A 16,341-nucleotide genomic window follows, 5' to 3' on the forward strand; every position below is an offset into this window, starting at 1 on the left:
TAATCAGTACCTTTATTTATTATATTTTTACCAAATAGTTTTAGTTCTGTAGTTAATTTCTTGTTCTAGTTGCTATAGCAGGGGCACAGGAAGGCAGGTGTTAAATGAAGACTACCAGGTTTGCTTGTTTTACCATCTTGATTACTGTTACATTTTTATAAACTCTTTAATTGATACCTATATCCCATCTTTTAGTTTTTTGAATAAGTAAAAGTTAATCTTATAGCGAGTTGTACCATTTTATGAGGACTGATACTCTCTTTCAAATGTGTTTGTAAATAACCAAGTGAACCTTGCTCTAGAGAGCATGTACTGATCAAAACTGGGAAGAGGGTTGCAATTCTGTTCTATATTGATAGGAAAAGTACTGTTTCTCATTGTTGAAACTGACATTTTCGACTTCTGTTTCATATATGTTAATTTATTTTCTGGATTTTAGTTTGAAGCTGGCAATATGAAAAACCTGGTACTGAAGATCATATCTGGATCTTTTCCACCCGTGTCTTTGCATTATTCTTATGATCTCCGCAGTTTGCTCTCTCAACTATTTAAAAGAAATCCTAGGGATAGACCATCAGTCAACTCCATATTGGAGAAAGGTTTTATAGCCAAACGCATTGAAAAGTTTCTCTCCCCTCAGGTATGTTTTTTTATTTTATAATTAAATTGAACAGTAGGGTTATGGTGCTTGGCTGGGACGTGGCCTCCTCTTTGGAGGAGAGCACATCGCAGCTGTGGGGGAATGCTTGCCTTTACATTGGCGTCAGCTTACTTTCTGTTCTCACATAGCTCTTCCCCTTGCTGTCTGCTTTTGAGCTGTGCATCTATAGGAGGGAAAACATACCTTCTGTGTTTCCTCTTAACACTTACTGCTGAACTTCTGAACTTCTCATCACCAAATGTGTGGCAGTTTTTACATACCAAGCAGAATTCATTCCAGCCCTGACCCTGTGTACCTGGAGATCACATCAGATCCCACAGGTTAAGGGCTCCGTCTCTCCCACAAGACCACCCCCACTTCAGAAGCTAGTTTAAGTCACAGGTTGCCACCTGTGCTTCTGAGAGACTTATAAATCAGAGGTTCCCATTACCCCTTCCTCTGGTTTGATTAACATGTTTGCTGGAGCGGCTCACAGAACTCAGAGAAACATTTACTTACGTTCACCAGTTTATTATAAAGCATAGGATAAGGGATACAGATGAACAGCCAGGTGAGGAGGTGCGTATGGCGAGGTCCGGAAGGGTCCCGAGTGTAGGAACTGGGGTCCCTCTTTGAATGTTCACCGACTCAGAGGCTCTCTGAACCCTGTCCTTTTGGTTTTTATGGAGGCTTCATTAGTAGGCATGATCAGTTAAATCATTGGCTCTTGGTGATTGGCTCCAGCCCCTTTCCTCTCCTGGGTAGGGGAGGGGAGCGGCATTGAAAGTTTTAACCCTCTAGTCAGGTGGTTGGTTTCCCTGGCAACCAGCCTCCGCCCTTAGGTGCTTTCCAGATATCATGTCATTAACATAAATTCAGGTGTGTTTGAAAGGGGCTTGTTCTGAACAACAACAGACACTTTTGTACTCTTCCCGCTGAGGGAATAACAGGAATTTGAGGGCTGTGTGCCAAGAACTGAGCGAAGACCGAAGTATACGTTCCCTAACGTTGTCGCCTCAGTACAGTTACTCCTCTGTCTCTTGTGTTCCTCTCGTTTGTTTTTCCAGTTTATTTTATTGTGGTAAAACAGACATAACATAAAATTTATCACTGTGACGAGTTTTGAGTACGCAGTTCAGTAGTATTAACTACATTCGTAATGCTGTACAGCAATCACCACATCCGTCTAACTCTTTTCATCTTGGAAAACAGACTCTATACCCATTAACCAGGAACTCCGCTTCCCCTCTCCCCAGCCCTGACACCCGTCTTTCTGTACTCTCTGTCTTCTCTGGTTTCTGACAGTAAGATTATTGAACACTTCTGTGCTTCCCTTTCCTCACCTGTGAACAATGGGATTGTAAATGTACCTACATCATGAGGCGGTTGTGAGAATCAAAAGTGACACTGCATGTGAAGTGCCTGATGTCTCATACTTAATAAGTACTCAGTATACTCAATATATTAAATATTATCCGTATATCACTTTATTGTGCTAATATAAATATGTTATCTTTATAATTCATATGATTGTAATTGTTTTTTCTCTAACAGAAAATGATTGGAAACCGCTGATGTGTGGGCATTTATATGTATGTGTAATAGATTATTGACTCATGATTCCTCCTCTAGTACTCGCATATAGGTGCATAATAAATATTTGTTGTGTTGAATTTTATTTTGACAGGATTTATCAAAAATCTATATCAAGTCAATTAGTGTAAGTTATTGATATAAATATGATCACCTGAAAGTGGAATTATTTTACGTAGTTTGTGTGGCCTTTGTTGATTTAAATGATCAACAGTGATCATTTATACTCTTGTATAAATCAGATATCTAGCAAAATCATAGTTTTATTACTTTTATATGTTCATGAGATGAGAGGGAAGTGTCGTATATCCTCTGGCTTTTAACAGAACATCCATATGAACAAACAATCTTTAGAAAACAGAGATGTGGATTTAACTGTTAACATCCAGGAAAACACATTAGTAAGCAAGAAAGCCAATTAAAATTTGGCAGTTAAAGGCCACTTATATAGGACATAGCTACAGTCTCTGAAGTGTGGGTGTCTTACAAGACTCCTTTGTTATAAATAACATTTTCAAGGACAGATTTATGGTGCAGCGTACTATTGTTTTTTGGCAACTACTGGAGAAGAAAGAATGACTGCATTTAATCTCGCTGTTTCTTCCCCTCTTTTTCCCCCCCCCCCCCCCCCCCCCCCGCATACCAGCAGTTAGGACGTGCAGTCTCAAGGCTGAAGCACTGGAATTCAATTAGCCAGCTACAAAAGAAATATTCAAGCCTGATATACACAAAGCCTGTAACATCTAAAGACAAAAGGGCAGATTATGGCCGTTAACAGAGTGTTTGACACACATGCTTACTAAATACATAGTACCCCGTTGCTGTTTATGCACCACTTAGATTTCACTCTTCACGAAAAACTTTCGTTCTTATGATTTTTCTGCTATATATCACTTGTTCAGTACTTTAACGACAAAGTTTATGATACTTTTTTTAAGGCTTTAACTTTGAAACAATATGAACTTTTACTGTAGCATATGAACTATTATTATCACTATAATATTCTGTACTGTCTTTAAATTTCTAGTCCCTGAATTCTCTCAGTGCCATCAGCCAGGATCTGTGGGGCATAGTTCTCAGTCCAGCACATCCTGGAGATGTCTTCTTGGATGTGGCTTGATAGATCGTGGACAAGCTCTGGTCCATTAGGAATGTAGGTGCCGTCCTGTAGTGCTTTCTGTGAGGCTGAAGATGTTTTATATCTGCATGTGCAACCTCATAGCCACCAGCTTAAAATGTGGCTAGTGTGGCTGAAGAGCTGAACTTTAAATTTTATTTATTTTAAATTTTAATCCAAATAGCTACATGTTGGTAGTGGCAACTATATTGGACGCCACAACATAGGAATTCCAGAATCTTCTTGGATTCCACATGTCCCATCTCTCAGTTCACATGTGCATTCACACAGGGGAAAAGACAGACTCACACTCAGATTTAGGGCAAGGTGGAGATCATAAAGCATGTCTTCCATGAAAAAGAAAGGAAAAAAAAGCGCACATGTTCAGAAGAGAAAGCACACTCACACAGTTGGCTCTCAGTTGCCTGTGAAGCAGACTTTTCATGCAGTGGTTCTCAAACTTTAGCATACATAAAAATTACCTGGAGGACGCTGCTGAATCCCACCTCTATTTCTATTTCAGTAAATCTGAGATGGAGCCTGAGAATTGGCATATTTTATAAGTTCCTGGTGATGCTGATTCACTGTTATTATGAGGCTTTGAGAACTGCTCCTATAGGGATCCCTGATGGGAAAGGCGACCATCTTAGCTTCTGGCTTTTTGCCTGTTGGAGTTTCTGATCCCTTCCACTGTGGGCAATCTTCCCTTCACCACCCCTCTGTTCTCTCGAAGAAAGAGAAAATTCACTTGCCTTTCCCTTCTTTGCCCAGTAAGAAAAAAAGCAGGCCTAAATCGACTTAGCAATTATATTGTTGCTAACATAGTTTTACCTTTAAAGAGGGAAAAAATATAGTGAGTAGGGAGAGAAAGTTACTTGCAGGAAATACTAATGACTTCTGCTTCTCAAAATAAGTAGTGGAGTGTTGTAGTAATAGTAAAAAGAGATAACTTTTAAGTTATGTAAGAATATTCAAATAGGGGAGGGGGAAGGGTAAGCTGTGACAAAGTGAGAGAGTGGCATGGACATATATACACTACCAAACGTAAAATAGATAGCTAGTGGGAAGCAGCCGCATAGCACAGGGAGATCAGCCCAGTGCTTTGTGACCACCTAGATGGGTGGGATAGGGAGGGTGCGAGGGAGGGAGACGCAAGAGGGAAGAGATATGGGAACATATGTATATGTATAACTGATTCACTTTGTTATAAAGCAGAAACTAACACACCATTGTAAAGCAATTATACTCCAATAAAGATGTAAAAAAAAAGAATATTCAAATATTTATCCAGTAATATGTTTACAATTATATATTGATAAGATCGAAAACTCATTGGAGATGCTGAGAATATTCAGAGTAAAGTTGAAATAACCGAGAGGTTAATCCAGGGGAGGGATAATGAAGTGATTCTTCAGCAGTTTTGAAGTAGATGAGGGAGACGGATGCACCTCGGTACAGAGGTTATTCCAGATGGAGGGCAGTGTTGTTAAATCGCCGAAACGCAGAACAGGGAAGGCAACGTGCAGGGGCCTGGGGGGTGCGTTTTGTTAATTCGAGAAGAGAGCTTGTCCAGAGAAATAATAAAAAGATATTGATAAGACTGGGGAGAAGGTAGCGTGAGAGGAATTTGTTGAATGGGTAACTTGGATTTTAGTACAGTTTATTTGGCAGCATAATTGTGACTGAAAAAGGGAAAAAATGTGTTCTGATTAATGGCTAGGTTTTTTTTTAAAGTTGGTAATTTAACATTTTTTCTAACGATTTCCCCCATCTTTCAATTTAAGCTTATTGCAGAAGAATTTTGTCTAAAAACATTTTCCAGGTTTGGAGCACAGCCTATACCAGGTAAATGAAATTTAATATGAATCCTTTCCCCTGTTTGCCATAATCAGTATACTAATTATGCTAGAGGTATTTGTAGATGTAGTAAGTTGGGGTAATCCAGAGGAAATGCATCTTTAAATTTTTTATGTTATATGGCAATATACAACACTTTCTGATGAATTCATAACAAAATTTCCCTTATTATCTGCCTTATTTAAATGAATTCTATTTTGAAATCTGTCATATTCAAATGTTCAGCTCATATTCTGAGAACATTGTTACAAAATGTTATTAAATGCCCTAGTTAACTGCAAATCTTTATGTAAAATAATTTTCTTTGAGAAATACTTAATATTTATGTAAAATAATTTTCTTTGAGAAATATTTAGTATTCTAGAATACTTTAAATGTAAATCAGTGTGAAGTCAGGCACCTTAGTAAGGATAGATTTTCTTTTAAATATGGCCAGCAGCGGTGGAACATTTGTAGGGCTGTGAGTGTGGTTATATATTATGTTTATGTATGTAAGTGTATCTCTGTGAGAGGGAAATTACATTTTTTCTGCATGGAATGATTTCAGAATGGGTTTCTAAAATCAGTGGAAGTCATTTAAGATTTGAAGATTGTGTTGTTTTTCAAACATAATGCTTTGCATGTTCTACTCCATTTTGAGTATGAACACATTAATAAAAATAAATCCTGTATCATAAAAGCGAGTCCATATCAGCTGGATGTGGTGTGACTGTGTGTTCTCAGGGAGGCCAGCTGGGTTTAGCTCTTCTTAAACACCCTGGGGCTCATCCTCTGCGCCGGCCGAGACTGGCAGTCCTGGGAGATCAGATCCACTTGGAACCAAGTTCATGAGACAGACCCAGGGCAGGGTCAGTGTGTCCCTCCTGGCGAGGAGTCACACCTTCTTCAAAAGCCTCCTTGTCACACAGGCAGGAAGGAATCCCTGTGTCAGCACTTTCTTCCTAGTGGGCGAGCCTCCTGGGAAGCACAGCACAGGAGCTCTGCTCTACTCTGGTGTGAGGAGCTGGATGGAAGAGATGTGTAATGGCGAGGCACTACCTTGTGGGTCCCCTCCCCGTGGGCAGGAAGCTTCCTCCCACTGGGAGCCTCGCCTCTGAGATGAGACACCTCGGCAGCCAGACGAGTAATCCTCCCTCTTCTCTGGGGAGTGTTTGTGCTTTTCTGCCTCTCCCTCTTCTCTGGGGAGTGTTTGTGCTTTTCTGCCTCTTGCCCCTTTTCTGGTACACACAGTATTTCTTTTTTTTTTTTTACACAGTATTTCTTTGGTTATGTTAATATAAGTAGCCAGGTTGCAGCGGTGTGACTTTGTATATCTGTCTTCCGATTGGAACTTACAGTTGAATTTTCAAAGGGGAAATTTTTTTTCTCACATTTCCTAGTTCCTGTTCTGATACAGTTGGAGTATGTGTTTGGAAAAACTTACTGTACCACACTGTATCTCACACATTAGTTGTGAATCTCTAAACTGCCAATCAAATGGCTTATATTATTTTTATTTTTGTAAGAGTTTACTAAATTATATGAACAGTATGTGTTCATTATAAAAATTAAAAAGAAGAAAATAGAAATTACCCTAATGTTAACACAGACTTATATTTGGTATATTTTTTTCTGTGATAGGAGATGCATAATGATTGAAAATTGGGGTTGTGTTATATAAACGAAGGTTCGTTTCTTTTAATTCACAGTATTATATGTTGATCATTTTCTAATACAATTAAATATTCTTTGAAGAACAGAGTTTAATGGTAGTATTTCCTCGTGAACTCCCAGGTAATTTTTTTCTCCATTACCCTCTTAAAGAAGAAGCGTGCTTGTTGTCAGAGGTTGATCACGTGGCTCTAGGACATGGTACACCCCTGGGATGGAGGGCAGGCTGAGTGAAGAGTGGGACAGAGTAGGGGGAGGGGGTCATGGAGGAAGGGGCTCCAGGAAGGCTTCGAGCAGAGGAGACTCTTTAACCTCCTTTAGTATCTTTGATGGCCGTATGGTGTAGACTTTCTTTTTCATTACTTTAGTCTATTTTTCTTGAATTTATCATTGTTCTAAGACTGAATCTTGTCTGAGCTTCAATAAAAGTTTAATACGTAATGCTGCAGGGTTTATCCTTGTGTATAAATTTTTGTGTTTCTCTGATTATTTCTTTAAAATCACTTCATAAACGTTGTTCTTTTTTTCTTTTGGCCACACTGCGCGGCTTGTGGGATCTTAGTTCCCCAGCCAAGGATTAAACCCGCGCCCTTGGCAGTGAAAGCGTGGAATCCTAACCATTGGACCACCAGGGGATTCCCATAAACATTGTTCTTGATATAGATTGCTCTGTGGAAAGTTTGACCAGTTTGTATTCCTACCAGCAGTGCATAAACATACTCATTTCATGGAACCCTTAGCTATAGAGATTCTTTTAAGTAACCTGTTCTTCAATGGGTCTGTAGGTATAGGCATTACGTAGACTATATATGAAGCAAATATTAAAGTGCTCATAGTGATGGAATTAATGTTTAACAGTTGCTCTTGAGGTTTATATTCTGATTTCAAAAGTAATTTCTAAGACATTGAATGTTCTTTTTAAAGTTTATTTTTAACAGCTGTATTGAGATATAATCCGCATACCATTCAATTCGCCCATTTAAAGTCAACAGGTCAGTGTTTTTTAGTATATTCACAGATACGTGCGGTCATCATCCACAGTCAGTTTTAGGGACGTGCTTGTTCTGTGTGAGAAATTTCAACATGTGAGAAATTTCAACAAGTTAGCTTCTTGCTTCTTTCAAAGAGTGGCTTTAGTGTGGAATAGCCCTAATGGAGGCATTGCCGCATGGTAAGGAGGGAGTGAGACGTTTAAAAAGTCTCAGATTCAATGATCTCAGGGATTGTGAACATGAACAAGGCCATCCTGAAGAATTTTGAAATTAGGGGTTTCCTATTAAGAACTCTGAAAATAATTTTTTCTATTTTTTTTCATGTAGCTAAAAGACCAGGTTCAGGACAAAGCTTGGCTTCTGTTGTGTCTGCTCAGAAAATTACAAAGCCTGCTGCTAAATATGGAGTCCCTTTAACGTATAAGAAATATGGAGATAAAAAATTACATGAAAAGAAACCACTCCAAAAACATAAACAGGTATGATGATCATGCTACAAACTGTGTATTAATAACATGCTCAGTTTGACCTTATTTTATTGTAGCTCAATTCAGTTAATCTTGATATTCATAGGATTGTTTTTATTAAGTTAGTAAAGAACATTGTTCTCTGCTTCACCAGTCTTCTAAAACTTGGGAGACTTATAGAAGTCATAAAGAAACATTAGTTAAGTAAAGTAGCTAGTGCAGTAAAAAGAAAGTAACATTATAAATGAAATCATTTTTGAATAACCTAAGCAGAGCCATTTGTCTTTGTGCCTAAAATAAGTAAATATCTGTGATAAACATCATAAAAATCTGGGGAAATTTTGAATTTAAGAATTCACAATGAGATAAATAAAATCATAGAGCTGGAGGGATATGATCATATAGTCTGTCATATTTCAGATGAAAATTAAGGCCTGTAGCATTTAGGGGTTGTGTCTAAGGACACAGAGTATTAGTTGCAGGAATTTGATATTTTTCTTCACATCACTAGCTGTGTTCTCTGGTATATGGAACCTGTTGGTTTGCACTGCGTATGCACTTGCATACATACACGTACACACACATGCAGTTACAAAGGTGTGTGTAATGCTGTAAGACAGACCTCCTAGTAGGGGTGGTCCGTCTCTTTGGGTAGAAGCTATGATAAAGTAGTTCAGCATGATCCCTGTAAAGCAGCCTTCAAATAAGTTGTGTAGGTCAGCATCCAGTCAGGAGACAGAAAACATAATAATTTGATAGGGGGAAGTTTGGTGTACGTAATTACGATCTGTTTTTAGGTAATTGACTTCTGAGGGCTGAAGAGAGCTCTAAAGAATACAGGCCTAGGGCTTCCCTGGTGGCGCAGTGGTTGGGAGTCTGCCTGCCGATGCAGGGGACACGGGTTCGTGCCCCGATCCGGGAAGATCCCACGTGCCGCGGAGCGGCTGGGCCCGTGAGCCATGGCCGCTGAGCCTGCGCGTCCAGAGCCTGTGCTCCTCAACGGGAGAGGCCACAACAGCGAGAGGCCCGCATACCGCAATTAAAAAAAAAAAAAAAAAAAAAAAAAAAAGAATACAGGCCTAGCAGACAGACGCAGGAAGCAGGCACTGCTCCTGGTGCAGAGGCAGGGCCCCATAGGAGAGACAGAGGCCAGAGTATCACCCCGCCTGCCCTTGAAGCCGAGACTCAGAGCCTGCTGGGTGTGGATGGAGGTGACCCCTGGGTAGTGGAGTTCGATGAGGTGCCAGGGCCGAGGCTGGCAGATGCGGGACTGTCCATTGTGGAGCTGATCAGACTCCTGGAACCTTCATAGGGTGAACCGTGCTGAGAGGCCCATGGAGGAGCCTGTGGGCACTGCTGGGCCCTTTGGGCTGGGCTGCCCGACTGGGGCACTGGGTGCGGCGGGCAGCTGGCCTCGAGGCTGCCGCTGAAACTCGCAGAGAGGCTGCTGGGGGTACTCTGCCTGCAGGGGTGGTGTCACCGCCTGTCCTGCACCCACAGGGACAAGAGGAAGAGAAGCCCTTTCCTTGTGCAGCGTCCCTCTCTCCAACATGGTCTGCGGACAAAGCTTACATCCTGATGCAGGCCTGAGGTTTGCCCTGTCCAGCTCCAGGGTCACGAGCAGGACGGTGAAGGGTGAACTGCGAGCTGAGGGGCATTGTGACAGCTGGCACACCACGTTTGTGTTTCTGTTTTTTGGTACCATGTTTATTCAGGCCTAAGTGGAGCGATTCCATCATAGCCTTTACCCCTCTTTTCTTTAGTCACCACAAGACACCCAGCGCCCCCGCGTGCCCTCATTCCGTAGCCTCTCAGCTCCCTAAGGCTCTGGCCCTCCCCCGATCGCACCCCCGAACCCTTCCACAGAGCCTTGGAGAGCACATCATCAGCAAAATCCCCTGTGTTCTAACCTTGTCAAGAGTGTCTTCACCTCTTTTGCTCTAAAACCTGGCTTGCCCTGAACACACTGTCATGCGTCTCTCTTGGGGACCGTTTTCCCTCTGGTCCCTCAGTCCTGCTGGGCCTAGAGGTGGGACGATGGAGGCGTGGTCCTCGCTTGTCATTGCTAGACTCTCCCCTGCTCCCTAAGCCACTCCGCCAGGCTTCGTGTCAGCTGCTGCACCTCCGTGCGGGTCATCCTAGACACTTGCCCGCACTGTCGTGATTCTTGTTGACTTCAGTATCTGAGAAGATGACCCTTGCAGTAGTGCACGGCCTTGTTTTCTTGATGGTTCTCTTTCATCAGTGGTCGTGTCTCCTGCCTCACCTTGGAACTCTCCCTTGTAGTCATGCCATCACATTTGTCATCAATGACAGCATCTATTTCGTAGTCTCAGTGACAAGTACCCCACTCTCTGACCACTTCCTGTGTTTTCAGCTCATTCCCTGAGGACTCTGCCACCAAAACTCTTTGTTCTGTTGGATCCGTGGATCTTAGCTAGTTTTTTCATTGTCCATCCCTTCTTCATTTTTATTTTCTTTCTCCGGCTTTAATTTCATGTTCTCTCATTGTAGTAGTTTCCAGAACCTCGACTGTCTTGTCCCAGTGGAATGTGGTGGGGAAAACAGGCAGCTGTTCTAACTGGTCTCGCTTTAAATTTAAACCCCCAGCATCAGGCAAGCACTGCCGCCACCACCCTGTTATGTTTCCACAGTCCAGTTCCCTTCCCACTTTCCAGGATGGTTATCTCCTGCTTTCTCCTTGCTCTTCACCTCAGGGTATGGCCTTGCTTCCTATTTTACTGAGAAAGCAGAAGCAAGTGGAAGGAAATTGCCCACACTCAGCAGCCCTCTTGCCAATCAGTCCTATGTGTTTGTAAATATCCTGCCTTTCTTCCTGTTACTTTGCTGATCTATTTGTGTTTTGATCCAGAGGCGACCCAGCTGTTTGTGGACCATCTGTTGTTAGTATTTCTGCGTACTAAAGGACTTCACCCTCTCTTCGGTATCATATTTTTCCTCTCTCCCGAATCACTCCTGTTAGCAAACAGACATGTTATATCTTCAGTCTTCTTAACAAAATCCTCCCTCCCATGTCTCCCTGGATCCAGCCCTTTCCCTGTATCTCTGCTCCTTTAATGGCAGAACTTCCCCCAGCCTTGTCTGTACGTCTTTGCTTCCTTGCTTCCCCTTTCCTCTTGCTTTGTCACCGCTGTTAGGACGCGGCTCCTGGCGAGGACTGCAGGGAGCCCAGTTGGGTATGTCCAGGGGTCAGGTGTCCTGTTCCTCTGCCTCAGTTTTGGACTCACTGATTACCTGCTCTTCCTTTAACGTTCTCTTCACGTGAGTCCAGATACCACACTCTGCTGACTGTCCTCCTCCCTGCCTGCCTGCTCCTCCTGCCGCGGCGCAAGCTCCTCCTGCTGTCGCTGACCCCTGACGCTCCAGTGCTTCAGGACGCCAGCCGGGGACACCTCCTCCCCGGACCATCCTCGCGCTCTGACAGCACCTGTAAACCGACACATCTGCGTCTCGAGCCTGGACTCCTTTCCTGAACTCCAGAGCTGTGCTGTCCTCGCATTTCTAACCGGGTGTCTGATGGGCCTCCCAGCGTGAGGCTGTGTAAGTCTGAACGCCAGGTCCCGTGCCGTCCCCAGGCTCATCGTTCTTGTCTTGCCTCATGCTCCTGAAGTCCGCTGATGCCCTGTCACCGTCACATCCTGTCCACCGCCTGCAGAACCTGTCCTGTTTGCAGTCTGACTGCTGCTCGCCACTCTGTCAAACACTGGTCCAGGCCACCTCGCCCTCCCCGGCCTGACCTCACTGCTCTCAGACCGGCGTCCTGCGTCTGTCCGCACACGGCAGCCTCAATGCTGCTCTGGTGGTGAAGGGTAATCGTCGCCCTTTCCTGCTCAAGAGATGCCAGCAGCCTTTCCTCCCGCTCCGAGAAGGTGCCCTTGTTACCTCCGCGAGTCTCATCTCTGCTCCCTCCTTGCTAGTCTCCATCCAGCAGCGCTCATGAAACCTTGCTGTCCTCGGACATGACATGCCGAGCACTTATCTGCGGAAGAGCACTTGCACTTGCTCCTCTCTTCTCCTGGAGGACGCTCTCTCTCTTGCATGGTTTTCCTCCTTCCTTCCTTCCGGGCTGTGCTCGCAACTGTATGGATAGAACTGCCATCCAGCCTTCTGGCCCACCCCCGCAGCTCCGTCTGCTTTTTCCTCCGCTGTTTTTCCTGCATGTGCTTGTTTCCAGCCTCCTCCGTGGAGGTGTGAAACTGTGAGAGCAGGGGTGATGTTGTTCACTGGTGCCTGAACCAGTGGGGCCCCCAGTAAACACTAACTGGATAAGTGAGTGATGAGTGGATTAGAGAGCACTAACAGAGTTTGTCAAGTCACTCAAGTGTTAATTCTTTAAAAGAATGAATAACACCCAAAAGTTGTTAGTAAAACTGTGCAGAGGCCATTTTGTTACCGTTGTTAGCACATTGATAACTATTAGAAAAACAAAACCAAGAGAGAAAAAATGATAATGACCAACTCCTGAGCACACTGGGATGTGTCTGTACTCCATAAGGTCACAGGAGGAAAAAAATAGAGTCAATAGCTATTTTCTTCAGTTAGGAAGACGAGTAGTCTGCTAAGATTATTATCGATAGCTGTACTGAAGAGACTAAAAATTAATACGATCCCTTTAACTTTCTCTTGTAACCCAAATACATACTTGGGTGGACTTGTAGAAGGTCATTTGCCTTATCTCTGGGCCAAGTGTTCACCTGACCAAGTGGAGAGATCAGAGCGCTTGGTGAGGCTGGGCTGAAGATGTAGCAGGTGGTCCTCACCCTTGGGCGGGATCGTAGCCAAGTGTTTATTCTTTCACATGGCTGGTCGAATCAAACAGTATGTTGCTGTTCTTAATGTTTCCCTCATTTTCAGTTAGCATTTATTCAGTATGCAAGAACAGCATGCTGTGGTATTTTCAGATTCCAGTTAATAATATCCTGAATAGCAGATACCATCCCATCAAATAGTTAGTGACAGGTACATGATTCAGGTGATAGTTATAAGAGTTTTGGAGTTCAGGCAAGGTTGTTGCCCTTAAAGTTTTTAGGCATTTGGCATGATTTTCTAGACCAGACCAATGAGAACTAAGTAATAATTAGCACATGAAATAATCATGCAGCTTATTTAAACAACGTTTCACGACAGATATCTTTGCACGACAGTGTGAATGTACTTAATGCCACAGAATTGTACACTAAAAAATGGTTAAAATGGTAAATTTTTTTTAGTTGAAGTATAGTTGATCTATCATATTGTGTTAGTTTCAGGTGTACAGCATTCTAGTGATTCAGTTTATTGTTGGGGGCAGATTATATTCCATTATAGGTTATTACAAGATATTGGGTATTAATTTCCTATGCTATACAGTAAATCCGTGGTGCTTATCTGTTTTATGTATAGTAGTTTTTATTTGTTAATCCCGTACTCCTAATTTGTCCCTCTCCCTTTTGGTAACCATGAGTTTGTTTTCTGTGTCTGTGAGTCTATTTCTGTTTTACATATACATTCATTTGTATTATATTTTAGATTCCACATATAAGTGATATCGTATAGTATTTGTCTTTGTCTGACTTATTTCACTTAGCATAATAATCTCTAGGTCCATCCATGTTGCTGCAAATGGCAACTTTCATTCTTTTTTATGGCTGAGTAGTATTCCATTGTATATATGTACCACATCTTCTTAAGCCAGTCGTCTGTTGATGGGCCCTTGGGTTGTTTCCATGTCTTGGCTATTGTGAATACTGCTGCAGTGAACATTGGGGTGCATGTTTCTTTTCAAATTAGATTTTTTGGTTTTTCTGGATATATACCCAGGAGTGGGGTTGCTGGATCATATGGTAGCTTTATTTTTAGTTTTTTAAGGAACTTCCATACTGTTTTCTAAAATGGTAAATTTTATATGTGTTTTACCATGATGAAAACAAATTAGAAAAAATTTCAGGTAAATAAAAACTAAATAAAAATAAAAGAAATGACACATGCGTGAAGTTTTTCAAACCTAACAATGAAGGGCTTCCCTGGTGGCGCAGTGGTTGAGAGTCCGCCTGCCGATGCAGGGGACGCGGGTTCGTGCAAAAAAAAAAAACCCTAACAATGAAAAGAATTAAATGAAAGAAACTAAATGTCTAAATTATTTTAAATGTGATTTTTAAAAATAAGTTGGTTTTTTTGGTTTTTATATGACTCATATTTTTTATTTATTTATTTATTTTTTGCGGTACGCAGGCCTCTCACCGTTGTGGCCTCTCCCATTGCGGAGCACAGGCTCTGGACGCGCAGGCTCAGAGGCCATGGCTCACTGGCCCAGCCGCTCCGCGGCATGTGGGATCTTTCCGGACCAGGGCATGCACCCATGTCCCCTGCATCGACAGGCGGACTCTCAATCACTGCGCCACCAGGGAAGCCCTCATATATTTTTTTAAAAGACTTATTTTGTCCCCAGAAAATCTAAAGCATCTTTTAGATTCAAATTCATAATGACTCTTAGAATTTTAAATTTAACTTTCTATCAAGCTTGAAAAGGAGAAGTTTATAAGGAAAACCATAACCCCTTACTGATAGTGCCTGTCTCTTTTTTAAAAATAATTTTTGGCTGCACTGGTTCTTAGTTGCTGTGCGGGCTTTCTCTAGTTGTGGTGAGCGGGGGCTACTCTTTGTTGCGGTGTGCGGGCTTCTCACTGCAGTGGCTTCTCTTGTTGCAGAGCACGGGCTCTAGGTGCACAGGCTTCAGTAGTTGTGGTGCACGGGCTCAGCAGTTGTGGCTCACAGGCTCTAGAGCGCAGGCTCAGTAGTTGTGGTACATGGGCTCAGTAGTTGTGGCTTGTGGGCTCTAGAGAGCAGGCTCAGTAGTTGTGGCTCACGGGCTTAGTTGCTCCGCAGCATGTGGGATCTGCCCAGACCAGGGATTGAACCCATATCCCCTGCATTGGCAGGCAGATTCTTAACCAGTGCACCACCAGGGAAGTCCTGTCTGGCTCTTTTTAACTGCAGAAAATTAAGCTAATACACATTAAGTTTTTATTACTCAGCATATCTTAAAAATATCTGCATGTCATAAAAACTTTCTTTGCTCCAGTTCCTATTAATAATCATAACTGTTTTCTAAAGTGCTTCAGTTAAAACAGAGGAGTGGTTATGAAGCCACCAGAGGGAGCTCCGTGAGTATGTTTCAGTATTTTGGTTCTGACTTGAGCAAAGAAACAAAACAACACTTTTCGTTTAATATGGATGTTTTATGTAACCATATTTTTCTCTTCTGTGTAGAAATAGTGTTCTGAAAATACTTGTGTGATGTCAGAGGAACAGCTTGGCATTTTTATTTCACAAATATTTGTATATCTTATATGTGAGGCTGCAATCTGGAGGACCAAAACATGAATATAACTCTTGCTTTCATGTGACTTACCGAAGAGTACGTAGGTGTCTTAGTTAAACATTCTCTTGTTGCGCACAGTTGTGTAATCTGGTGTAAAGCTGGTTATGTATAGTGAGATGCTGTATCACTCATGTTAATATTTTTAAGTTGTTGGGTGTCGTGGTTCACAAATGTGGAGACCAGTGCTAGACCTGCTACATAAGGGTTCACCTGTGGAACTTGTTAAAATGTAGAACGCAGGGCTCTGTGTCCAGAAATTATAATTCAGCAACTCTTGGGGATATGTGTTTTTTGAAAATAGCTTTATCAAGATATAACTCACATACTATATAACTCATCCATTTGAAGTTTGGAATTAAATGGTTTCCAATGAATTTGCAAGAGTTGTGCAACCATCCCCACAATCGACTTTAGAACATTTTCCTTGCCTCCCCACAAAATCCTTTTCCCGTTAGCATTCCCTCCCCATTCTTCCCCAACCCTTAGCCCTGGGCAACTGCTAATCTACTTTTGTCTCTGTATAGGTTTGCTTGTTCTGGACATTTCATGTAACTGGAGTCATACAGTACCAGGTCTTTTGTGACTGGCTTCTTTTGCTTAGTATAGTGTTTTCAAGGTTGTAGCATGTATCCATGTTGTAGCAT

The 16,341-nt window shown here is 42.3% G+C and overlaps 1 protein-coding gene across 6 annotated transcripts in view; it reads left to right on the forward strand.

Annotated features, from left to right (window-relative positions):
• Nucleotides 1-16,341, forward strand: part of NEK1 (NIMA related kinase 1) — a 213,219-nt gene that overhangs the window by 49,545 nt on the left and 147,333 nt on the right. For all 6 annotated transcript variants that reach the window (XM_027096525.1, XM_027096520.1, XM_027096521.1 and 3 more), the window contains 3 exons: nucleotides 440-640; nucleotides 5,135-5,195; nucleotides 8,177-8,328. In XM_027096525.1, coding sequence (XP_026952326.1) covers nucleotides 440-640; nucleotides 5,135-5,195; nucleotides 8,177-8,328 — 414 coding nt within the window. The remainder of the gene's footprint in view (nucleotides 1-439; nucleotides 641-5,134; nucleotides 5,196-8,176; nucleotides 8,329-16,341) is intronic.

This window comes from Aethalodelphis obliquidens, unplaced genomic scaffold, assembly GCF_003676395.1.
Source record: "Aethalodelphis obliquidens isolate GAN/ISIS:26980383/991018 unplaced genomic scaffold, ASM367639v1 scaffold103, whole genome shotgun sequence".
NCBI lineage: Eukaryota > Metazoa > Chordata > Mammalia > Artiodactyla > Delphinidae > Aethalodelphis > Aethalodelphis obliquidens.